At 34.7% G+C, this 27,394-nt stretch overlaps 1 protein-coding gene across 4 annotated transcripts in view; it reads left to right on the forward strand.

Annotated features, from left to right (window-relative positions):
* LOC131050276 (valine--tRNA ligase, mitochondrial 1) overlaps positions 1-25,983 on the forward strand; it is a 49,070-nt gene extending 23,087 nt beyond the window's left edge. For all 4 annotated transcript variants that reach the window (XM_057984475.2, XM_057984476.2, XM_057984477.2 and 1 more), the window contains exons 11-21: positions 10-67; positions 237-539; positions 772-942; positions 12,816-13,006; positions 13,116-13,518; positions 19,457-19,708; positions 19,798-20,304; positions 20,491-20,594; positions 20,710-20,809; positions 25,328-25,473; positions 25,559-25,983. In XM_057984475.2, coding sequence (XP_057840458.2) covers positions 10-67; positions 237-539; positions 772-942; positions 12,816-13,006; positions 13,116-13,518; positions 19,457-19,708; positions 19,798-20,304; positions 20,491-20,594; positions 20,710-20,809; positions 25,328-25,473; positions 25,559-25,727 — 2,404 coding nt within the window. In that variant the 3' untranslated portion in view covers positions 25,728-25,983. The remainder of the gene's footprint in view (positions 1-9; positions 68-236; positions 540-771; positions 943-12,815; positions 13,007-13,115; positions 13,519-19,456; positions 19,709-19,797; positions 20,305-20,490; positions 20,595-20,709; positions 20,810-25,327; positions 25,474-25,558) is intronic.
* Positions 25,984-27,394: the final 1,411 nt, after the last annotated feature.

Here is a 27,394-nt window from a genome sequence, read left to right on the forward strand (position 1 = left end):
ATTAAACAGAGATCATCGACTTGTTAATTGGGATTGTGTTCTAAGAACAGCAATTTCTGATATTGAGGTATGCTTATTTGTATTGACATTTCTCTTATATTATAATTTTTCTGTCTTTCCTAGTTGATCTTTAGAAATTGTTTGAGGTACTATTTGGGTATTTGATTTCTCATCTTTTGTATTTGGAGGAGCTAGTTCTAATAATTTGTTGTATGTTCAATTAACATTTTGTAAAGGTAGACTACATTGACATCAATAAACGGACACTACGGAAAGTCCCAGGGTACAAAAATCCAGTTGAGTTTGGAGTTTTGACATCGTTTGCTTATCCTTTGGAGGAAGGATTGGGAGAGATAGTTGTGGCAACAACAAGACCTGAAACCATGCTAGGTGACACTGCCATTGCAGTGCATCCTACTGATCAGAGATACATGCATTTGCACAAAAAGTTTGCCATCCACCCTTTTGATGGAAGAAAACTTCCTATCATCTGTGATTCAGAGCTTGTTAATCCAGAGTTTGGAACTGGTGCTGTTAAGGTAATGTTATATGATTGTATCTCATGATACAATTGAGATTTGTTTGGTAGAATATAAATCTTTTCTCTTACTTAATTCATCTTTCCTTAGCAGATGTTGGTTGAATCACAACTAAGAATTCATTAAATATCATTTCTATAATTTGGATTTAGATAATTTAGATTTCATTTCATACCAAGCTCGGTGTGGTGCAATATTATTGTAATTTTTTTGTCTTTCATGTCTCCTACAGATAACTCCAGCACATGATCCAAATGATTTTGCTGTAGGTAAGCGTCACAATCTAGATTTTATAAATATATTCACTGATGATGGCTTGATAAATAGCAATGGGGGCAAGGAATTTGAAGGAATGAAGCGGTTTGATGCCCGAGTGGCAGTAATTGAAGCTTTGAAAAATAAGGTAATTGCTACAATTTACTATAAAATTAATGGCTAAGAGTTACAAGTCCTGATGCAAAAGTGGTCTAGTTAATGGGAATATAAATGGGTGTAAACTTTGTGAATATTTCTACCTTCCCTGTCCCTGCATTTCATGGAATTTTCTTCAGCATTTTCATGGTTCAGTTTGTATCATTTGCTCTACTTTGGGTTACCTCAAGTGTCAATGTTATTTTTATCTTACACGTTTGAAATTTACATAAAGCTTGCTAAATGCTTTTATTAGCTACGCAAGGATGAGGACTGCCATGATGTATAAGCCATCAGAGTCCTAATGACAAGGGAGAAGGGAGGTTTCCATGTCAGTCTAATAAAAAGGGATGCTGTAGATGGCAGGAGACTTAAATTTACTTATTGGATGTTCTCTATTAAAGTAGAAAGGCTGCTGTTTGATTAAGCCGTCTGACCCAATTGGTCAAATTCAAAATTAAGATTGAAAAATATATCTAATTATTGTGTAAATATTTTTTCAAGGATAAATCAGCTTTATGTTTGTGTTACCTTTTGCTTATTGGCTTTTGTTTGTGATCCATGGACATTCTTTGCACCACCATGATTGCTCATCTAGGTTCAATTAGCCGAATCATTCTTGTATGGTCACCATCAAATCTAGTTTAGCTCTTTCATGGTGGTTGTTGGGATTGCCATCATTTGTATGATATGGATCAAGACCAGCCATTTTCGTTTTGTCTAGGATCCCTTTAGCCACATCTTCTCTAGATGTTGTATCTTGCTCTATTTGTAGAAGCTGCAATTTCAATACATGTTTGTCATCAATGTTACAACCATAGGAGCAAAAATCGGCAAATTAAAATTCTAAGATTTTTAAAAAATATTGGGATTTATAAACATGCCAAAAAAAAGAGAAAATCTTCTTCTTGTTTGAATTAGAAGGCATTTTCATAGCTTAGAGATATTGAAAGTAAACTAAAATGAAAGTTTGACTTTGTCCTATTAAACACAAAACAAAACTCCATCCAATTCATCTATTGTTTTTGTAGATACGTGTAATATAGGTAAAAAGCTTAAATCCTATCTGGAAAAAAACATACTTGTTGAAGTCAAAATTAACTAAAAATGGTAAAAAATCGTGATAACATGCGACCTATGCCACAAGATTGGATTTCATACTTGTGTTCGATGAAGAGTTTTTTTGGAATAGTCGTTGAGTGATAGAACTGAGTAAAAAAATGTGATTACATATGAATATTATATTTATATTTTTTAATATTTAATAACTCATTAAAATATAATAGAAATTTAAGAACTTAAAACACTAATTTAAGTTAAATATTAATACTTTTAAATTGATTATAAAATTTACTGTAGATCTTTAAAAAAATTAAATTTATCAATAACTCGTATGGAAATCTAATAAAACCTAAACACTAATTAATATTAAATATTATAATAACATTGGAAATATGCAAAGATGGAGCAAACTGTTGCTGCGAGGAGGGAGTCTGAGGCCCTAGCCTTTTTGTCTTATGTTCAGCTCGTTTTTTCTCTCTAACATTGCAGCGTGGGGTGTGTTGGCGGCGTGCAGTTTTCTTTCTGAGGTGTATTTGGGTGATTTTTTGGCAAGTTTTCTGGGCAGTTTGGGGGTTTTGCGTTTGGAGTTTGTGGGTATTGTTTTTTGGCTTCTTCTTTGGGGAGGGTGTGATTTCTTTGGTGGTGGGTATGGGGTTTGGGCTTTCGTTTGCCTTGTATTTCTGGGGTTTTTAATTGGGGAGGTTGGCAGCTCCTTGAAATTAGTAATTTGTGAGAATATGAAGAAGGCACATCCTTTTCAAATGTTCATGTTCAAGCTATGGAACATCACAAGAAGTTTGCATCTAGTGAGAACCCTTCTTTGCAGGATGTCTCTTGTGCCAAGAAAACAATTGGGTGTTTGGAGAGAAGTGCAGATTGACTGGTCTTGGTGATTCAGCCAGATTCCGAGAATCTTAGTTGCTTATGCAACCATGTTTTAAATTGCAAATTTATGGGATTTCGGGCCTCTTTGATGTTTTTGGATACATGGGTGAGACAGACTTGGAACTTGGAAGGAGATATCGAGATTATGTTAGCAGCCAATAATTACTTTGTGGTTGTATTCTTGCATATGTTAGATAGGAACAGGGCCTTATTTTCGCAATTAAGTAGGCTTGTTCATTAAACTGTGGCATGCAGTTTCAACTCTTTATAAGAGCTCCCTTCAAGGGTTCTCGTGGTATGCAGGTTTCAACTCTTCAATAGAGCTCCCTTCAAGGGTTCCTGTTTGGGTACATCTCCCAAGACATCCATTAGAGTTTTGGAGGAATGATATTTTGCATTTGATTGGTCTTTTGCTAGGAAAGCCGGAGGCCCCATCGCAACAAACATTGGAAAAAAGGTAATTTCCTATGCTTGTATCTGTGTTGATATTGATTTAAATAACCCTTTGCCAGATTTGTTGGAAATTTGTCTTGGATCCTCCTCCTGGATTTAACAACTTGATTATGAAGCCCTTCCTTTTCGAAGCTGTATTTGTCATCAGTATGGTCATTTGCAAAGGAAGTGCCCTAGGTTCAATCATGCTTCTATCTTAGCTAATGTCCCTCAATTTCCTACTCCTAAGGCTAATAAAGGGAAGGTCCCTTTGGCTGTAGCTGAGAGGTTAGATATATTTTTGGTATCTTGCTTTTGGATGGATGGTAGTTGGGCTACTAGCTTAGAGATTTTAGATTGGAGAGGGTTTGATCATTGGCCAATCAAACTCATTGCTTCTCAATTTAAAGCTTCTAAAAATTGTTAGTTTGAATTTCAGCTTATGTGGCTTTGGGACCCTTCACTCAAGGATCGTGTTGTTGTGGTGCTGTGAAGGGAAGCCCGCTTTTGGTATAGCAATGCACTCCTTTGTTAAAAGGCAGCAGTTTGTTGAATATAAGATCAAAAGGTGGAATCTCAACCAACTTGAAAGCGCAATCTTCTTTGGATGGCATAACTTGCCAGGTTAGGGACTAGGGTTTATCTAGGGAGTTGTATAGAGAGGAATTTGTAGCTGTGAAAGAGCTGGAAGAATGAGAGTTACACGAAGAGATATATTGGAAGCAAAAGTCTTGCATTGATTGTCATCAAGGAGGTGACTAGAACACAAGTTTCCTCCACAACTCTGTGAAGGATAGATGGTAAGGTTGTCTTCAGAGGGAATTCAACTTTCTTCTTTCACTCAGTTTTTGAAGTAGGCTTCTCGGTTCTTTTTTTGATGAAATGAATGTAGATCTTATGAGACCCATCTTTGTCTCTGAATTAGAAGAGGTGTTCTAGATGAAGAAACGAAAAGCTCTTGGTCTAGATGGTTTTCTATAGATTTTTATCAGGAGTTTTGGGAGATTATCAAGATGGACGTTTTAGAGGTGGTGTATGTGTCTCATAGCAATAAACAAATGTTAAGGGCCATAAATGTTACGTTTCCTGATTCCTAAAAGGGAAGGAGCTAATACTCTGGATGCTTTTAGACCTATAGCTCTTTGTAATGTGATTTATAAAATAATCACGAAGTTGATTGCTGAAAGAATCAAGCCTTGGCTCAGCTTACTAATCTTAGAGCAAGAAGGAGGTTTTGTTGTTGGTAGGCAAATTCTGGATGGGATTGTCATTGCCATGTAAGCTATTCATTCTATGGCAGCTTCAAGGGAATAAAGTATGTTCATTAAGTTGGACATGGCCAAAGCCTATGATTTTGTCAAATGGTCTTCCCTACATTAGGTTCTTATAGCTTTTGGCTTTGGTAGTGAATGGATCAATTGGGTTTTGGGCTGTGTCACTTCCTCTTCCTTTGCCATTCTTATCAATGGCAAGCCTTCGAAGTTGTTTGGTGCTTCTAGAGGTCTTCAACAAGGTAATCCTTTATCACCTTATTTGTTTATTTTAATGGTTGAAGGGTTGGGAAGATTTATTAAGTCTCTGGTAAGGTAAGGTTTAATTCAGGGTTGGAATTGGGTTATGGACTGCCTCCCCACTTTCATCTACAATTTGTGGATGACACGAATTTGATGGGTGCTACTAGAATCAATGAGGCTATTAATTTCAGGAAGGCTTTGGATATTTATTTGGTTGCTTTAGGGTAAAAGATTAATGAAGATGAATTTTATATTTTTTTCTTCAATACTGCCAAGCTTATTCAAATTAGGATTGCAAAGATTTTGTGATTTCAGATTGGTTTTTTCCCCTTTATTTATCTTGGAGTCCCCCTTGTGACGAGTCCTTTGACTAGAGGGTTTTGGCAAGATATGAATAAGCTTGGTAGAAGGATCAATCATTGGACTTGCAAATAACTCTTGACGGTTGGGAGAGCGACTCTTCTGAAGTTTGTGGTTTAGGCTCTTCCCATTTATATATGCTTTGTGCTGACTGCACTAGGGAGTTTCATTAAAGAATTCAATGCTCTTTCTCGACATTTCTTATACGCAGGTAACCTTGCTTTCTTTAAAGTGGAGTTTGGTCAAATGGGATTTTGTTTGAAGGCCAAAGCAGGATGATGGCCTTGGATTGCGATAGGTGGGTTTGAATGGTCAAGTGTTGGCTGCTAAGCTTTTTTGGAGATGGTGCACTAATCAGGATCAGGCTTTGGCGAAATTCCTTACTGGTAAGTACTTTGGAGATGTGGATAGTAAGGATGTTTCTCATTTCAATCTAGAGGGAAAAGGCTCAATGATTTGGAACACTCTTAAGAAGGTTGCTCAGTTAATTAAGCAAGGGCTTTTTTGGATCTGTAACAGGGGTCCAAAAGCCCTTTTTTGTATGACTCTTGGGATGGTGATCCTCCCATTGTTTCTCAATTTCCTCATTTGCAATCTTTATGTAATAGCTTTTTGGAAGTTGGTTGGAGTAGAGTTGAGGATTTTAAAACTTCCTTGAATCTATAAGCTAGGTAGAGGTGTCTAGATGGAAAGGACCTTTGAATGGCCTCTTGGAGGGTCAGTGGAATACCAAGAGGATCTTGCAAGAATCCTTGTTAGGAGAGTGTGTAATTCTTTGAAAGGAAAGGATTTTTTGCTTTGAGACAAGATTCAAAGGGCAAGTTTATAGTGGCTTTATGATATATGGAGTTGGTTAGACAAAAATATGGGAAGATTGATGCTCCTTGGTGTAAGTAGGTGTGGAATAGGTTTGTTTGGCCTAAGTTGAATTTTTTCGTATGTCTGGTTGTGCAAAACAAGTGCCTCACTTGGGAGAAACTTAGAAAAAGGGGATGTCAAGGGCAGCCTTCTATACCTGTTCTTTGCAATAATAGTGATTAATTCTCTTCACATATCTTTTTTCAATGCTTGTTTGCTAAGGAAATTTAGCATTTGTGGTGGGGAGTTTGGAAGCATGCTTGTGTTCATGCCAATTCCTTGATTGAATTTTGGAGCAATCTAGGAAGACCTCTAGTTAAGACTTCCTTTTTGCATATAGTTTGGGATATTGGCCCTTCTTTCATTCTATGGCAATTGTGGTTAGAAAGAAAATCATAGGATTTTTCAAGACAAGAAGTTTGTTGTGCTTCAAGTTTGGCGGAAATTGTTGGCATGATACAAAAGATGTTGGCAAAATGTGACCTTTTTGTTATTGTGGATCCTGGTGATATGTATATTGTCCAGAATTTGAATCTTTTGGGATATGGGACTAGGTGATCCCTGTTAAGGAAGAGTAGGCATGCTAAGAGGAAGATTCAATGAGATGGTCAGTGGTCTCCCTTGTCCCTGGAAATTCTAAAGATTAATATGAATGGTTCGTCTAGGGGAAATCATGGGCATGTAGGCATTGTTGGCATTGGTAGGGATAGCTCTGGGGTTGTTGTTTTCCTTTTCTTGGCGTATAAATGCTAGCAAACTAATATTTTAATGGAGGTTCTTAGGTGATTATGGATTTGCTGAATAAGTAGAGGTTAGATGATGTTAATTGGCAATTGGCACTGGTGGTCAAACAGATCCTTAGTCTGAAGGATTCTTTGGATTCAGTCTCTTTTTGTCACATTCCTGGAGAATGGAACAAAGTGGCTGATTGTTTGGCTAAATGGGCTTCAAAGCGATTGGATGGGTGGAATATGTCACATTCTTTTGGAATGGAACAAAGTGGCTGATTGTTTGGCTAAATGGGCTTCAAAGCGATTGGATGGGTGGAATATTGGTGAATGGGGTCAATTGTTGTTGGATTGCTCTATTATGTTGGACACGATTATTATGCAAGACGTGATTGGATAGGTGGGAGCCTTTTTTGGTTTGTGGTTTCTTGGCTTTGTTCTTCCTATTGGATTGGCGCCCTTTGATTTCTGTAATGTTTCTTCTTGATTAATAAATTTTTAACCCTCTTTTTCAAAAAAATAAAAAAAAAAATATTAAATATTAACAATTTCAATTTAATTATAAAATTCAATAAACAAATTCATTTTAAATTTTAAAAATATAAAATTTCAATAATTTAAATAAAAAACCTAAATACTAATAAAAATAAATATGATTAAATTTTAAATTAGCTACTAAATTTATAATAAGATCTTTACAATTATTAAATTTATCACAAAATTTAATAATGCATTATTATTTTTATCGCAAAATTTAATAATGCAATTATTAATAATTTACAAATATTCTACTAAGCGGCATTGGCAAAGGCTTGTAGAAGCATTTTTTGTTGTCCATCTTTCCTGTAGTCGTAGCCCTAGCTTTGGAAACAAAAGAGGAGGGAATCCTTCTTGTGGTCACACTATCAACCTTGAGCCTATTCATTGTCCTCCGGTTACCCTAGTTAAAAGCATAGATGCATACGAAAATTTAAAATGAGTATTTTGTTGAGTAGGGTTTAAAACAAAATTCTTGGGCATTTTTTTGTGCTGGCAGCTAGTGGCGATTTCTGTAGAACTGTGATATTTTAAACAGCTGAAATTTGATGATTTACAATTTGACAAAAAAAGATAAATTTGATAAAAAATGGTAAAAATTGCATGTTTTTAATTTTTTTGGGGGAAAACCAGTAAAACATGATTTACTTTGATCACAGTTTTTTTGAGGGAAAAATTGCTAAACCTAGTGATTCGTGATTTTTGTGATCAATCTCAATTTTTTTCGCAATTTCTGCTCCTATGATTACAACAATGACTTGCAAATGCGGACTCGACTTGGATTGTTAACTGGACTCAAATAAATCTATAAAATGTTGGGGAAGTGTTTTCTATTAGATTTGAATACAAAGTACGAAATTGCATCATCATGTAAATAAACAACTAACTAATAAATATTATGAATTAATCATGATTATTTTCATAAATTATCATCAATTGCATATCTAGGCAAGTTACAAATAGCAAGATGTTACAATTTTTTGTTTTTCCCGTTTTAGTGAAAAATTTGGGAAAGGGTCTTATCCTTGCACTTGGTTGCAGCTCCTCACTCAACCTAGAAGGCTGCGTTTGCAACTTCACTTTGGTACTAGATGATAGTGACTCCTTTGCCTCATGTTGGACATCATCTACAATGATGTCCTCCAATCCAAACTCTCTTTTTTTTATCACATGTACACCCTCCATAGCTTGTCTCTTGAAATCAACAATATCGTCATTTGTGAACATAGGGGTCATCTCATCCCACTTAGTTTAGTCACTATAAGCATAAATATAATTCAAGTTGATAAGCTCTTGTGTAGATGTTTCCACATTTCTTGTGTGCTTATTGCACAAAATCTAGGTCATTGTGGCATTGTTAACTTATTGTGTTTCTTCGTGTGAATGGACTAAAAGAAATTACAATTGTGCTCATATCTAAAATTACTTGAAGGTTGAGATGAAATTCAGAGGACTAGTTTTTGAAGGCTTGGGTTATTTTTACCCCAATCTTGCCATCAAGAATTTGCAAATAAGATACTCGAAAATTTCTAATCAATATCAATATAGTAATTTGTAACTTTTAATATTTAAGTTAGGATTTCAATTTTTGTTGCTTGGTGTTTTGGATGGATCTTTCAAAAAGCTAGTGCTGAAGAAAAGAGATTCCCTTTAGTATGGTTGTAATTCTATGACTTTGAAATAATGAGTCTTCTCACCTCAACCTTAGGTGTCATCTTCACAATGCATGTTCAGGGACCCTCCATTAACTCCCCATTAAGATTTGTGAAGCTATTGGAGTTGATTGCTCCACATATGATCAATGATCTCCCAAATGGGATCGAATCTATCTATATTTGCATTGCAAAAGTTTTGGATGGCTTTTTACCCCTATATTTATGACCTCATAAATGTATTCCATTGGATTTTGCTCACCATCCACCAAGCACAAAATCATCACCAAAGATTCCAGCATTTACAAGTACAAACAAATTAAAATTACAAACATACAATAAAAATGAACACTTGAAAAATTTGAAAATAAAGGAATCAGTTTGAAATTTAAATTGAAGTTTGAATGCTCAAAGGGTGCATAATGCTGTGGGGAAGATGCGTGGGAATGGGAGGTTTATAAATAATTTTTTTCATCATATCCAGTTTTTTTCCTTTATTTCCCTATGAATCCTTCATCCAGCGAGTTTTGGCATCAGATTGACTGATTGCTTGTGTGAGTTAAGTGCCAAAACTGGTTTGGAACTTGTCTGCATGGCAAAAACTTGTCCAGCCAAAATTTAAGTGAGACTCGGCTATTTTGTAAACTATGATTATAACCACCACATATTCATGAAGGATGTCCTTGAGAATGTCATATTATCAACTGTGAAGTTCCTCAAGTGCTCTCTAATGCTCTCTGATGTAGTTGTCCAAATACAAGAAGTGCATGATAAGAAGAAAATTAAATTCCTAGAGACCAAAATTGGTCAAAAGGATTGAAAATACATGGTCAAAAGGATGTAACAATAAAAGGAAAGATGAATGGAAAAATTACATTCATTATCTCTGGTGACAGAAATGCACTGTCAAGTTATAACAGCAAAGAATGTGATAGTTATAACCTTGGAAAATTAAACCAAATACAATAGGAGACAAATGTAAAGAAACATCAGATCATACTAAATAATAAATATAATTGGAACGGGAAGAAAAAGTATCCCTTATTGTGGCTTCCTCAATATTGATATTATCACCGGCATCAATGATCACCAGAGTCACAAATGATGTCCTTGAAAATGCTATCGAAGTCCTGTACAATACTATCTGACAAAATTGTCCAAACATAGTAAGTGCATCGTGGAAAGAAAAATCAACAAATAACTAATTTGTACTTCCAATTGAGAAGAGTAGGTCAATGGGTTTCAAAACACAGCGCCAAATTGTACCAGCAAATAAATGTGAAGGAATTTCTCCCTTCAATAAAAAACAGATACAATAGGAGATAAAGATTCAAATTACAAAACGTGGGAATTAAAATTATATACTGGAACAAAAGGAAAGGAAAAAACCCTTTTCTGTTGTCAATATCAGTAATATTGTTGGCATCAACAATCACCACATGATCGTGAAGAATTCTTTGAGAATGCTATCTAGTGAGGAGCCTGGAGTAATATAATGCAATAAGGCAGTCCTCAAAGGCAAAGTGGCATCTTCTCCAGAAATGGAGAAATGCCTGACGTTAACATCTAAAATCCAATGATGACAGGATGCTGTTGGATGCTAAATAATTGGTGTTACACAAGCATGCATGTAAAATAGAGAGTGGGTGGCAAATAATCCACTTCCCTCTCAAAGGGTCTTTTCTGAGTCCTGAGTATTCTGGGGAATGAAAAATGTCAAGTACGGCTACTTTTGCCCATATGCATCTCTTGATTGACATGTAATGTTTAATTCTCTTTTTGCTAGCAATGGTTTTTCATAAGAGCCATCGGGAGCAGATCACTAGACCTGTGATTGAAGATAACTATCCCTGAAAAACAGATCCAATTATGTTATATACAAATTTTTGAAAATCTTGAAAGTTGAAAGTGTCCCTCCTACTTTAGTCCTTCCTTCTAATGATAATCCCTAAATAAGCACTAGCATCTCTCTGGACTCACTATAAATTGGGTACTCAATTACCTTCTTCAAATTTATGGCCTGCAGGTCCCGTCCTCTCAGATAGTAAATCTCAATCTGCAGGTCATGTGCCTCTGATGACAAGAGAACAATTGCCAATGTGTTTCAAACTTGAGTCTATGCAAGTAACAGGTCAATTTTTATTTTTAAATAACATTCATCTCAAAATTGTTGGGGCATGCATGACAATAAATTTAATTTCACTCCCGTCAAAGTAATTGATGAGGTACAACACATATCTCGCTGTTGACATCAAAATAATTGCACAAGGAAGAGTGCTTAATTGCTGGAACAGTTGCATTTTTATTTATTAATAGAATGTGATACCTTGTCATTTTACATTCACTGAGTGAGACCTGAAACCTTTGTGTGTGACAACTTGCAAGTTGTTTGATACCACGATATATGAAGAGGCAAAACGAGATGATAAATTGTGAAAGCAATCCCTAGAGCTTGAAAGATAAACTCTAGACATTCTGAAGAAAACTCTAGACATTCTGAAGAATTCTGAATATTCATACTGTTTATTTCTCTGAAAAAAATGATATATATGTTCATCGAAATCCAATATCAAAACCTTCTTGGAGGGGTCATTATTCATCGCTTATTTTGATTTTTAGAAGTCATGATGTCTTAAAACACTCAATTTAATATCCTTGACATCAGCATATGCATGTGGTAGATGCTCTACAAGAAAAGTGAGTTTATTGCTTTTTGTTTGCTTCATGTGATGTTGAAAGAGCAGAGAGGGCTACCAGAAGTTCATATTGTGCATAGGAAAGAACCCAGAAATGAACAGTAAAAAGACATTTGCAGGTGGAGTCATGCGGTGTCTATTGGATTGAGAGCATACACATAAGACATGCACTTGGTCCTATTGTCAGCATTGCTTTGGTTTGAGGACAAAAATCAGTAAAAGGTCTTAACAGAAAATCACACATCCTTCAAAATGAATGCTAACAGTGGTTAAGAAATTAGGAATTCTGTTTCAAAGTGATGGTGACTGGTGCTCAAGTGTGATTCATCTCAACTTAAGAGGAAAGAAGAGGCTAAATAGGTTTTGAATCTTGATTTATCTTTCATACTATTTTTAGCTGTAGCCTGTGGTAACCTCTGTTATGAGCTATATGAGGATTTATTAGGGATGCTTAATAATCAAAATCATAGGAGGATCTGTATCTTATTTTGGTTTTGATGTTCTGAATACTGCTTCAGTAGCTTTTTTTAGAGGAGATTCCCTCTGTTACCTAGATGGTTCTTGTTTTTGTGGGTGCAAGCTGTGAAAGGGGATGCATGAAATCATCTGGATTATACCAAGTACTTAATGGAGAACCTGTGGACATCTCATGAGGCTTCTCAATTACACGCATTGGCAAGAATTTGGTTCTGAATCATTCCATTTTTCTTTGGACAAGCGTATGTTACATTGGAAAACCACGGTGCTCCGTGTGTACATTTTATCCAAAAGTAAATTCTAAGATATTTGTCTGCAGTACAGAAGTTTTATTTTTCATGCTGTGCAACAACTGAATCCTCTTATATTAACTCATTTATGGGAAAGGCTTTTTGGATTAAGACTGGAGTTATGCATTTCTTTAATTGCCACTAACAAAATAGCATTCATTTTTTTATCCTTTTAAATTTCTTTTAACTAAAATCTCGACAGTTTAGAATTTCTATAATTCAAAGCTTTTTAATACTTACATATATTTCTTGCATTTCCATTAGCTTGACTATAATGTGAGACATTGTTTTACAAAGCATTTTATAAGTATCTGTTGGAACACAAAGGTTATAAATTCATTTCACGTTGAAACTTTCCCATTTAATGAATACAGGGTCTTTACAGAGGCTCTGTAGATAATGAGATGCGCCTTGGCACATGTTCACGGAGTGATGATGTTGTGGAACCAATGATTAAGCCACAGTGGTTTGTCAACTGCAGTGACATGGGTAGGGAAGCCTGTGAAGCTGTGGAAGATGGTAGGCTTGAGATCATTCCAAAACAGTATGAAGCTGAATGGTTCAGGTTTCTTTTACTATCATGTTTATTTGAGCCTTTGGTTTATTGCAAAACCTTGTGTTTTCAAGACATATGTTTCCATTATGCTCATTTATTAGCGGTGTTTGTCATGCAGATGGTTAAGGAACATTCGAGATTGGTGTATATCAAGACAACTCTGGTGGGGTCATCGTGTCCCAGCATGGTATGTCAGTTTGGAGGATGATTCGTACAAAGAGTTTGGGTTCTACAATGATCATTGGGTAGTGGGAAGAAATGAACAAGAAGCTGTGGATGAAGCAAATGCAAAATTTCCTGGAAAAGTTTATCATATAGAACAAGACCCAGATGTGCTAGACACTTGGTTCTCTTCTGGGCTCTTCCCTTTTTCAGTGATGGGTTGGCCTGAAAATACTGCTGATATGAAGACATTTTATCCGACATCGCTGCTTGAAACTGGACATGATATTCTTTTCTTCTGGGTAGCTCGTATGGTAATGCTAGGAATGAAGATTACAGGAAGTGTTCCCTTTAAACAGGTCAGTTCAAATGGGAATTTTCCTTTATCTTGTGGAATATGGGGAATAGACTAACAGTAACTAGTAAATGATTTTTCTGTACTTGTTTATTGAAGGTTCATCTAACCAGGTAGTGCATGGAATAGCTTTTCGTTCTCTAAGGTGCAGGGATCTTCACAGGGTTCTTAGAATATTATTGCATGTTTGATATTTGTTTCTGTTCTGACAAGCTAAATTAGGTCAAATTTAAATTGAAGTCATCATGTGCTCTATATGAATTTTAGTTATGGTATTTGACATGATTTCTGTTAGTTATACCCTCATTCTTACAAGCAATGTTCGCTGCTATATTCTGCATGGAATTTTTTAATAATTAATTTTTATATTTAGCTGTAGAGATTCTCATATGAGATGTTTCGTGTTTGTCAACTCACGACAATTGATGTTAAGCTTGTAGTACTGGTTTGATCTATGCCACAAGGTTCAAGTTCGTGTTTAAGCGACAAGAAAATTTGGATAAAGTTCGGCAAGAGGAAAAAATGTGGAAAAAAATTTGTGATTAAATTTGCTTTATATAAATTTGTTTATCTATAAAATATAAGTAATAAATTCACAAAAATAAAAAAAATGTTATATTAAATTTGAATACAGTATAATAAATTTAGAACATTATAATATAAATATGTTTAAAAATTTAATTGAAATATTTTTAATATATAAACAAGAAATATATTAAATTTTTTACATTAAATAATAAATATATTATTATTATAAATCTAATATTTAATTTATATATTTTTGCAATGTAAATAATAAATATATGAAATCTTGTATATTAAATAATAAACATATAAAATTTTATATATTAAATAATAAATAATAAATATATAGTAATAACTATCTGTTGGAACACAAAGGTTATAAATACATTTGATGTTGGAACTTTCTTATTTAATGAATACAGGGTCTTCACAGAAGCTCTGTAGATAATGAGATGTGCCTTGGGACATGTTCATGGAGCGATGATGTTGTGGAACTCATGATTAAGCCAGAGTGCTTTGTCAACTTAAGTGACTTGGGTAGGGAAGCCTGTGAAGCTGTGGAAGATGGTAGGCTTGAGATTATTCTGGAATCCTTGGCATGTCCCAACTGTTTGAATTTCATAGTAACAATATTTGAGTATAAGTAAATGAGTTTATGGAATCAAATAATGCAAGAAGTTTGTCTATGTGCAAAAAAATAATTAATAAACAATGGAATATATAAGTATATGTCCACTCCAGCTTTCAATGCCTGGTTAGCAAATGTCAGTGTGTAAGTTTCAGCATCAGATTCTTGCAAGAGGAATTAGTGAAGCTTGAGGAGAGAGTAAGAAATGCTGCAAGAACCCAATCCTCAGTAGTATCCTAGAAATACCATATCTTTAAAAGTTTCTTAAAACTTTTTCCTTGACTGTCTGGATTATATGCATGGACATTCTTTTGGCCCTGGATGTCATCTCTTGGAGTAATTTGCATTCAACATTATCCCTTCTTTTCATGTCATTCAAGTGGGCAGATTGCAACTTCAAGTGGAACTGTGGTAGGCAGCATTAAAGTTCATAACATACAATTTGGTTGAGCCTTAAAACCTAAAAATGTTTCATGCTTCTGTCTTTTCCCCTCTGGTGTTTGTTTGGCTTGTAATTTGAGGTCACATATTCATCTTGTCTGGAATGTGTAAGCTGCCCTGAAGTTGTCACTTATGAAATGGTATGAGGGTGGCCTTATAGTTTAATGAAATGTCAAATAGTATAAACAAAAGATCTATGTTGCACCTCAAAAATTTGTTTTCATAAACATATGCCCATGTTCATTGTGTGGACTGTACCTAAATAAGGAGTATCGTTTTTCCAGGGGACATTGAGAATATTTCAACTTTGTATGCTGTCTTCTTGCCTTTCTACTGGTAAACAGCTATTCTATAGTCTTAGTTCTGCTCTACCTGAGGAAATTTTTCTGGTTGTTGAAGGCATGAAGCTTCTTGCTTTAGGCACTCTTGAAAGATATTCTGGCTGCACTTTTGATACTTGAACCTTGGAATTCTTTTGACATTAACTAGCACTTAAAATGGTACATCTGACAAAAACTTTAAATTTAATCAATCTTTTGTCTGTTATACAAAAGTTATACAGTTGATTTTAAATTGATGGTTGCATTTTTTTATATCAGATTCTTCATCTTCAATTTCATGCACTTCTTTTGTCTGTCTTGCCATTAATTCTAACTACGTCTGCACATGACTTAACTTTGGCTTCAGTTTCCTTGTCACCTTGTAGAGCTAGGTTGGTCCACTTGTCAACATCCAGTTACTTCATCTTCAAGTCGAAGGATATGATACTGATATTTCTAGTTTCATGTCCCGGCAGTAGCTTGTCATACTTGGACATGCCCACTGTAATTCTAGTTTTCTTCCATTGAAACTCTTAATGGCCCCTTTTATTTAAAGTCAAGCCAGTATCAACATCAGAGCTGAGGGTATTGGCGGTGTGGTTTAGAAATAATTGCTTTAAAACATGTTCAACTTCCTTAAACATAACTTATGCTTATGCCAAATCCCTGATTATTCTTCAGTTACCACCCTCAAATTTAGGATTAATTTGCGGCTTCCACTGAATGTCCTGGGGTCTTCAGTGTAAATGGAGTTAAACCCTACTTGGGGTTCGAAAGAGCTTCCCTTCTCTGCTCAGTAGTGAAGTATCATTAATGCCGAGAGGCCTTATACAATGGCAACAAGGGGTGGAGTGCAATGGTGTGAGCATGTTAATGTTAACTTTAATCTTTTACCTTAATTTGACAGCCATTCACATGTCAAAATATTAATATTAATTTTATATAAAATAAAATATACCCTTATCAAAATTATAAATTTTAGATAGATATATAAACAAAAAATAAAAAATTAGATTTAAAAAAAAATTCTACCATTTTATAATTACAATATGTAGCAAATATTCTTTTTAAAATTATTATTAGAGAATAACTAATTCAATAAAAAAAACTATATATGATAAATTTTTATTTTTAATGATTTTTTAAAATAATAATTATTAATAAAGAAGTTTAAAAATTAACAAAAAATATTAAGAAAAAAAATTAATTGTTCTTGTTTGTAGTAAAGATAATTTAAATTAAAATAAAATAATTTTAAGGTAAATACAATAGTTTCAATTGATATCTCTTGGCATTTCTTTAGATAGATGTATTTAAGATATCTATACTAGTTTACCAACAGACTCACCTTTTGTGTCCATACTAGCTGCAGTACAATCTTTTGAATCTATTTGCTGCTCTATTTCTAAGAGCACATCTCATTTCATTTCGTTCATATAGCTCTGCATGTTCTCCTTTTTAACAAACCATTGTCATCTTTGTAAGAAGCCAAAATTTGATACAGCATCCAAGAAGTTTCCAAGACACCTAAGCTGGTATCACTTTATGTATATGAACTCATAAGGCTCTGCAAGTAACAAACATCTTCCAACACCTATGTTGCATATTGATAAGACTCATGTACCAATGATAACAAATGTTCAAGGTTGCATGGGTACTCGTACCGGAGACTCGGATGCGTATCCCGCACTGGAAACTTGGTTGGAAACATCTCCATAGAGAGGAGACTTCCCGCTAACATATCCGCCCGTCTCCCACCGTCTCCAAGCCAAATAAAAAAAAAAGGAAACCTTAACATGTTAAAAAAACAAACACAGGCAACAAAATAATCCAAATTTAGTACAAACGGAAAAAAACAATGCTCAAAACAAATGCAGGTCACAAGTATTTCTTATAACGTTGCAACAGCCATTACTAAATTATTATATTATATTTAATGTCATTATATTTAATGTTAAATGTCATTATATTTTTGGAATTTCTATAAAAATTAAATTATATTTAAAATAAATTGGCGTCTCCAAGTACCCACGTCTCCTATTTTGAAAAAATAGCCATACCAGTACCAGCACCAGTCTCCGAGGTCTCCAAGTACCCCCGTACCCGTGCAACCTTGCAACTGTTTAAGATGTTCATATTGAGCATAAATGGTCTTTTATTCTTTGCATGTTTTCTTTAGATTCATATGCAATATAAGTTATAACACATGAGGGATCTCTTTTTAACTTGCATCTCAGTAAATGGTTTGCTGTTCCCCATCAGACTTTGCATGTGTAATTTCAGATTTCTTTTTGATAACATAAAGTGTGGGGTTTTCTAAAGCAAAGGACATTCAATTCTTTATTAGTGCTCATTCTTGTTATCTCCTTACCCTTCTTTTGTAGTCTATCAGTTAGAAAATCCACTAATGTGGGTGAGGATCTTGTTGTAATATTGGAATCCTGGAAAATTCCGTCTCGTAGAAACCAACATTGCTCCTGCTGGTAAAGCTATTTTCTGATCAGTACTTTTTTTGGAGGTTTATTTTCCGTCTGCATCATATAATCATATGCAATAACCTCGGTATTTTAAGATCATGCCAGTAAAAATATCAAAGCTGATGGTATAGGCTGTGTGGTTCTCTGTTCTCCATCTGGATCTGCACAAGTAATTTCAGATTTCTTTTCGTTAACATCAAGCCTGGATTTTCCTGAAGCAAATACATTTGATTTTTTATTAGTGCCCATTCTGGCTATCTTGTTATATCTTTTTTTAGTCTATTGGCTGGCAAATCTGCTGATGTGGATGAGGCTCTTGTTGTACTACTTGAGTCCTGGAAGACTCTGTCTGCTGCTAAAGCTATTTTCTGATCAGTGTCATAATTGGAAGCCAATTTACTGTCACTACTATATATCTATTCCCCTGCTTTCTTTTTCATCCCCTTCTTCATGACTCTACTTTCTTCTTGTATTCACCTTTGTTGCAAGTCACCTGAGAATGGTGGGCTCATGTTTCCCACTTTATCATTGCATTATCTTAACCATCCTTGCTCTTCACCCCATTTAAATTTGGAGCTTGATCTTTCTTTTGAGAGCCATTAGGAGTGTTGTTATTTTTTTCTCCTTTTGTTGGGGTCATTGCTACTCCCATCACCGACACTTGACCTTGTTCAAGGTTTTATTGAACTAGATTAACTGCCATGAGTAGAATCCTCTTCCATCTTTGGGTTGGCTACTCAGGAACAATGGGTCCATATAACGTTTACTGTGATATGCCTTTTTTCAGGATTTGCATTTGTTCAGTTTCCATCAGCTAGTGCATTTACATCTTCTTTTGCATCAATATCAGTAGAGAAAACATATTTTCCTAAAGTCCACAGTCTTACTTTGGTTAGGTCAAAATTTGACATTATCTCTATCCTGAGTGACTGACTGCCTTATGTTTGTTTGGAGATTTCACTCTTTAATCCTGGACACTGACCCAGATAGGGCTTCATAGTAGTAGTATTTGGGCTCCAAATATTAGCCAAATTATGCAAGTGTGTCGACTGCTTCTTCTCTCTGTTAGCACTTTTCTTCTTATATCGTTTTGTACAGTTAGTTTTTTCTCTTCCAAAGCTCTGTGTTTCTTTCAAAGTTTTATGTTTCTATTCCACCACACAGTATGTAGCTGTATTCTTTAGATTGGGAGTTTCTTTGAGATCTTAAGATCTATCATAAGTGTAGTAGAGCAGTGTAATGGCTACCAGACGCTTTTTCAAATGTTTGTAGCTTTCTCGGCACTTATATGAGTGATTATTTATTGATAATTCCATTTATCATTAGGAATTTTAGATCACAGTACAAAGATTTCTGAGGTCCAAAGCACTAGTTTTCAAGCTTTGACAGAGTAGGGTGAAACAAATAACGAGTCTCAATGATTGTATATATAATATATGTGATTCTTGAGGTATATATTTGCACACACTCATTGTAGCTAGGTTTTTTTGCAGTTTAGATTTCTATGTACACATTTGTATTTATTCCCTTTTTAAAAAAAATCTGATACAGGTATATTTGCATCCCATGGTACGCGATGCACATGGCCGTAAAATGTCCAAGTCATTAGGCAATGTTATTGATCCTTTGGAAGTTATAAATGGTATAACACTGGAGGGCCTTCATAAAAGGCTGGAGCAAGGAAATCTAGATCGCAATGAACTTGAGATTGCAAAAGCGGGGCAAGTAAAAGACTTCCCAAATGGTATAACAGAGTGTGGGACAGATGCTCTTCGTTTTGCTCTTGTTGCTTATACTGCTCAGGTATAATGCTTAATCTTGGGTTCCAGAAAAAAAAATCTTATAATTTGTAGTTTTTAACTTGTTCTGCATGCTTTAACTTGAATGTACAGTCAGATAAGATAAACTTGGATATCCAAAGGGTGGTTGGGTATCGACACTGGTGCAATAAGCTATGGAATGCCATACGCTTTGCAATGCTTAACCTGGGAAAAGATTTTGTGCCTTGTAAAGATTTGAATGTTGGATCTCTGCCATTTGGGTGCAAGTGGATACTCACTGCTCTAAATAAAGCCATTTCAAAAACTGTCACAGCCATGGAGGCATACGAGTTTTCTGATGCAACAAGTGCAGTTTATTCGTGGTGGCAATACCAGTTGTGTGATGTTTTCATTGAGATAATTAAGCCTGCCATGTCAGCAGATGACAACTCAACATCTGCTGAAATAAAACAGTCTACTAGGGATACATTATGGATATGCTTGGATACTGGATTGCGGTTATTACATCCATTCATGCCCTTTGTTACTGAAGAGTTGTGGCAACGACTTCCTCAAATGCCAGGCGATGCTTCAAGAAAAGAGTCAATCATGATTTCTGATTATCCTGCGGCTGTGGAGGTGTGTAATGTAAATTTTTTTGTTGCTGCATTAATGGTTTATTTGCTTTCCCTTACCTGCTTTACCATGTTTGTCATTATAGACACTTTTAGTTGTGATCAACTATTGTCTCTGTCGATTGTTGTCTTGATATCGATTCTGATGTATAGTTTGATTGGAAGTTATAGTCATTTTCTTACAATGCAGGAATGGACAAATGATGATATTGAGTCACAGATGGCTCTTATTGAGCTTACAGTAAGGTCAATAAGGTCTCTTCGTATGACTTATCTATTACAACCAAAGCAAAGGTAGGGCATGAAATTCTGTACCAAACACTACCCATTTTTTGATTACATGATTATGCTCAGTATAAGTACAGGCATTATTAGAGAAAATCTTCTAACAAAAAAAATGTGTTTCTAGGCCAGAGGCTTTCCTTCTATGCAAAACTGATGATGTGGCTGTAGTACTGGAAAAATGTGCTGCAGAGATTTGCACGCTTGCAACCTTAGCATCAGTGAAGGTAGTGATAGTAGTTTGTTTTATTTTGTAATCTTGCTCTGGGATAAGAATCCCGAGTAATACAATTTTTATGTAGGTATCTCATTGTCAATATTTGGATTTTTCTCTAATGAGTCAGGGTCAGTTGTGTAATGTGGACTCATTAATACTAAATCATTATCAGAATGTAGAAACTATATTTAGAAATGCTGTGGGGATGTAGAAAAGCATTGCATTATTTGAAAAGCTTTAATGTGTTGATCGAGTTTTTTTCCCAGTTGTATGATATGTTAAGTCCATTATCTTTAATTTAAGGCAACAGAAAAAGCTAGGTGAGAAAGATGAATGTAAAATAAAACTTGGAGACCATTAGACCAAAGTCTATCTGGCCTTGGCTTTCCCCACAATATATTTTAGAGTGGGAGGATATTATGAAAGAAAATATGAGTTTAGGCAACCCTAGTAAAGATGGTTGACTAGGTAGATGATTGGAATGCAAAATGCTATATTAAATGAACAAAGAAAGAACCAAAATAGGTACGTAGGGCAGATGAAAGAAGGATAAAAATAATACCTGCATGTTCTTGGGGTCTGTGCATCATCTTTGGTTAGGAATGGATGTCACATCCTTAAGATTAGTTAGAAAATGTTGTGGAATGTTCATGAATTGGCCACATTGAATTTGACCCTGCATCCCTAGTCCCTAGGTAACCCTTGGAACTTGCCGAATACTGCTTTTGGAGTGCAATTTTTTCTATCTTGAGAACATGGAAAATGTAATGCCCCCTATTCGGATATTCCTATATTTTGCCCAATTGAGGTATGAATTATACTAAGGAAGTGCAACTTACCCCTTTATGTCTCTACTTAGACCCTGCAACCAGGTTATTTATCATTATGAAAGATGAAGAAACATATAACGAGCAATATTGTAAAGAGAGACCTAATCATCACATAATGTGCATGTGTTATTCATTAACACTTCCCCTAAACCTATGCCCATTATGGAGTTCCCTGGAACATCATATAAGGTGCATCAAGCTTATTCTTTTTCATCAAGCCCAAGAGCACGGAATGACACCCACCATTCAGCCTCCTGGCCCCACCCGGGGTTGCTCTACTTGAATGGAACCTTGTGCTATTTGCATCCCTTATATGTATTCTATTCTACCTTCCATAATGAGATGGTTGGTCGGATGAAGTGTTAAGTAATCTACTATATAATTTATTATGCCCAACATCATAATAGCAATGATAGAAATATATAAATATATATTAACAATAATATGTTAATTACATACATTCCTACATTGAAGACAAAACAGTAGATCATGGTTGATTCATTATGCATCATACCCAGTAGTAGTAAATATACGAATCTACTAGTTAATATTATTAAATCTGAAGCTACTTGCTTCCTCTTGATCGATTGCCCTTCTTCTTTTGTTCAATCTGGTGTATGTATCTGTTTTGTTCTCTTCTTATTCACATACCACACACACCCTCTCTTAGTCCTATTCTCTATCTCAATTTATATCTTTTTCTTCTACAAGTCATACCCTTTGGAAAAGATACCTCTTTAGAAGAGACATGTCTTTTTCTTTTTCTGATCGCTGCCATAGAGAATAAACCTTCAATATAATAATGCTTGTTTAATAAACATACATTACCAATTAATTGTGTCCTTTCATGTAATGATATCACACTTGTTAGGAGTGTATATCATACACACTGTTTCACTTGATAATATGCTGTTAGTTAATGCCTTAGTTAAATCCATGCTTAACATGATCGATCTCTTTGTAAATAGTGAACTAAACCGTATGTCTCTTCCACACTGACTTTGGTAATCTTCTTGTTAGTCAATGCTTTGTCTGTCTTTGTCTTGGATCACTTCATAATGATCTTTATTGCTGCGAAGTCGATCATATATTGCCATTCATATTTGACATTGCTGTTCATATTAGCATAGATTCTAACTATTGTGTGTTTGTCTTGTCGTAGCTCACTGCCTGTCTTGTAATATCAATATCGACCATTCTTGGACAATGATTGTCTTCTTTACTTAAGCCTTCTTGGTGTGTATATCATGATGTTCATTATCTTCCTAGACCGAACTGCATATCAATGACAGTCTATTTGACATCAATGACCATTTTCAACAATAGTGAGGTTGGCTAGCCTAGAATTTACATTTTTTGTCATTGTATATTTCATAATACCCGAGTCGGCCCATAGTTATCTAGTGATAATATTTGATTGTTTACATTTAAACCCCAGGTAAGCTTCTTATTGTTTAGGCCATTCACTTTTGTGCTGTGTTTTGTATTAAACTAGGCGGGGCATGACAGAACATAATGAAGGTAAGCTTGGTTAATCCTTTTCCAATTTCTCTAAGTTTCTCTTTTGGAAGTTCCTAAGACTAAATGTATTGTCATCTATAATAAGCATATATGCACAGGGATTGTTAGTCTTGACTGGGTAAATGCTATCTGACTGAAAAGCATTTTTGGAAAGACAATGGATGTCAAGGCCAACCATAAATCAAAGGCTGCATATGACAGCAATATTTAACCCCAATAATTTACACGGGGAAATCATTATAAAGCTTTCAATAACCTTCCGGTGGGGCAAGATAAGCTCTGAATATATAAGTTGCAAAAGAAAAGGACTTGGGTCATGGTTAGTACTGTGTTGAGAGTCTGAGACTCAGCAAGGACTTGTGGATTTGACTCTGATCCAGGCTCAGTGAGTCTGTAACCTCAATTTAGAGACATGGCCAAGTTCAGGTGGCTTGTGAATCTCATAAAACAGACAATGATTTTGAAATTTTAAATAAAAACCATTAAGAATATTATTTCACAGACTTTATTTTTCTAATTGTGTAGTTTTTGCTGAATTTTGGTCCAAGTCAAAAAAGAGCTTTCTGAGCTTTTGTCGAGTCCAATACCGAACACCCTAATGGTTGATACCTGCATGTATCAGGTCTTCCTAGTTTATCGGAAGAGTCTACAGACTACCCTTTAGTGTTTATGAACTTTCCATTGGGTAGACAAATGTTGCCATTGAAGATGCTGTCTTTATAGTTTATTCTTGTGGTCAGTATTGAAATTATAGATTCTTTGGTCATTTTTAATTAGGATTATTTAATTTTTAATTTTTTTGTGATGTAACCTTTTGTGATTTTAATTCATCTCAAGCTGATCTCCACGATTAGTCCACATTTTAAGCATTTTATACTCTCCATCATATGTGCTTATTATTTATTCTTGTAGCCAGTGGAGATCCTTTCTTTTTCTCGTGGTTACTATTTAAGTCTTTGACTCTTCATTCATTTAGAATTTATTTTTTTAAACTTTTTGTGTGATTTCACCTGTGTTTTAAGCCATATCAAGATGACCTTCAAGAGTAGTCTGTAATTGTATTATTGTTAGCCAGTATTGAAATTATAGATTCTTTGGTCATTTTTAATTAGGATTATTTAATTTTTAATTTTTTTGTGATGTAACCTTTTGTGATTTTAATTCATCTCAAGCTGATCTCCACGATTAGTCCACATTTTAAGCATTTTATACTCTCCATCATATGTGCTTATTATTTATTCTTGTAGCCAGTGGAGATCCTTTCTTTTTCTTGTGGTTACTATTTAAGTCTTTGACTCTTCATTCATTTAGAATTTATTTTTTTAAATTTTTTGTGTGATTTCACCTGTGTTTTAAGCCATATCAAGATGACCTTCAAGAGTAGTCTGTAATTGTATTATTGTTAAGCATTTTATACTTTTCCCATTGTGTGCTCAATATTTTAAATTTAATGTTAAAGACACAGATTTGCGGTTTTTGTCATTGAATTAATTAGCATCTACTATCTAGTAACAGAAGTGGACGCAATCACCGATCTGGCCATCGGAGTTGCTGTCGGAGTTGCTGTCTTTATTCTTGTGTTGAATTAAAAAACAGAAGTGGAGGCAATCACCAATCTGGCCAGCAGAGTTGCTCTCTTCATTCTCGTGTTGCATTAAAATCTTCAATGTTCCTAGTTTAATTTTCTTTTGATGTGATTTGACCTCTGTGCTTTTATGTCATCTCAATATGGATTCCATGGGTAGTCTGTATTATGGTTTATCATTTTAAACTTCTCGTATGTGCTTAATATCTTGAATTTTTATGTCATATAGATTTGCCACTTACGTCATCATATTGATGAGTAACATATGCATGTTACAAAAATATTTAATTTATTCAAATTGTGTTTTCTGAGGGTGAGTCATTTTAATTAAGTTCTGTTCTAAGCCAAATTCCAAACCAAAATTCAAGTTTTGTTGGATTAAACCCCCAAAATGCATTAGAAACATCATGTAGTTAGAGTTAAATGATGTTATCTGGAATTCACTATCATCTTTGGCATTTACATGCCTTCATTTTTCAGTCTGTCTTTTGTTTCACAGCCGTTAATTTACTATAGTATACATTTTATTTTTGAATTAATAGCTGCGTACATAACACCAACTAACTTATGTACTTGATGTGTATCTTACTAGGTGCTAAGGGAAAGTGATGCGCCTCCGATTGGGTGTGCGGTAAATATTGTAAATGAGCAGATTTCTGCTTACCTATTACTTCGAGGCCAAGTAGATGCAGAGGTTGAACTTTCAAAACTTAGCAAAAAGAAGGACGATATTTCCAGGTAAGTTAGACTAGGTTACATAAACCATACCATAGGGGTATTCATGTCTATTTCTTGATCTGATGAATTTTGTTCCTGGTAGCAGGCAACAGGAAGCACTCTCAAAGAAAATGAACATTCCTGGCTATAACGAAAAAGTACCAGCCCATATTCAAGAAGAAAACCTGGCCAAGTTAAATAAATTAATGGCTGAAATGAACATCATTGAGGAGGCAAATGCAAATTTTGAAAAACTTCTGGTCAACAGCAGATAAAAAGGAAATTTTCAGATGTTAAATGTTGAGTAAAGATGGAACAGTTTTGTAACTCAGAAGAGCTTAGCTCGTCTGACCAGAAACTTGACAATTATTTGTTGGAGGTCCTATGCAAAGATAAGATTTGTCCATTCATGAACCTTGTCTTAAATATGTGCTTTGATTATGAAAATAAGGTATTGTTATTCTGCAATGTTTTTTTGTATTACAACAGTATTTAGTTGCGTAATGACATTGATGATTTATTGGTTGCAAATATGGGACTGTATATTTTATCACAAAATTGTGTATTGCTTTATCGAGGAGAAGCACCATTACACAGAATGAGAAATGACAATCATTTGATCTTTACAAATATGCAGTAAGATATAGTTAGGATAAGGATACTAGTTCATTAGTCTCATGAAGATGTTACTGACTATTCGTTAGCTCTTTTTTATTATTATATAATGGCACTATTGTCCTTGGTGAGAATTTATTACATTATTTTGACAAGTCTATTGAATCATCTTTACATAGTCATATTTACTTGTAAATTATGAATACATAGATGATAATATCTTCTTGATTAGTGAGTTAGACTTCATTTGAGTGGTAATGTTTTACAATGGCTTGATTCATCTTGTTTATTCTACCTTTCAATTTGACATACTTTTGTCGTCCACTTTTTCTATCCAAAAGTGCTTAAGAATACGATGCAATTAGTTAAGCCTTCCCATGATTGATCATTCAATGCTTGGCCACCCTTTAATTATCCATATGGTCTGTGCATCATTATGTCTTGCCTTTCATACCGAGTCTTCTTTGTTTAGGGACATACCTACTTTTCATGTTTTTGTCTACTTTAGAGTTCATATGATTGGACATACATATAAAAAATGGTTGAGAGATAATGACTTGATCAATAAGAGGGTATTCCACTTTAAACACTCTTTTGGACTAATACACTCATTTGAGAGATCTAACTAAATCATTGCTCCATTCGATGCCACTCCTATTAAGGGCATTATTCTTGAGCCTATCTGTTATAATAAGTCAAGATTTCATTTGTGCCTTGAGTTTCCTCCCCATATCATTTAGGAGCATTGATTGCGATGTATTATGGATAAATATGGGGATATTTAGATTAAGAACTTGTTACTTTTGATATTATGTTCCAAGAATGGCTTATTCTTCAGTGCATAATATTCTCCGGGGTTGTCCTTGGATTCATGCCATGCGCATTGCATCTTCTACACTTCATTAAACTTTGAATATTCATGACATTTGATGACCATCCTCGAAATATAATTTCTAGTACTTTATAATTGATTGACTACACCTACCATACTACCAAAAATCTTTTCTCCTTCATTTACACGTCATTCTAATCTTGAGGATGAGCGGGATTATCTTGATTTCATGCCTCTATGCGAAAAAGAACATGAAGTGAGTGATAGCTATTACACTATCCCTCCATGTATGGCTCCCATCATTAATGGTCGACCACATTCAATTTTTCATAATGATATTATAAATGTTCTTTCTCATGGATATGAGTTTAGTGTTAATCTTGCTTATTCATAGTTACTCCACCAATACAATAAATGATTTTCTATTCTTTAGAAAAATGGGTATATAGAAAAGGTTTGTTTGAACAACCCTCACAAAAGTGTAATATTATTGAT

Source organism: Cryptomeria japonica, chromosome 11 (genome assembly GCF_030272615.1).
Source record: "Cryptomeria japonica chromosome 11, Sugi_1.0, whole genome shotgun sequence".
Classification (NCBI taxonomy): Eukaryota; Viridiplantae; Streptophyta; class Pinopsida; order Cupressales; family Cupressaceae; genus Cryptomeria; species Cryptomeria japonica.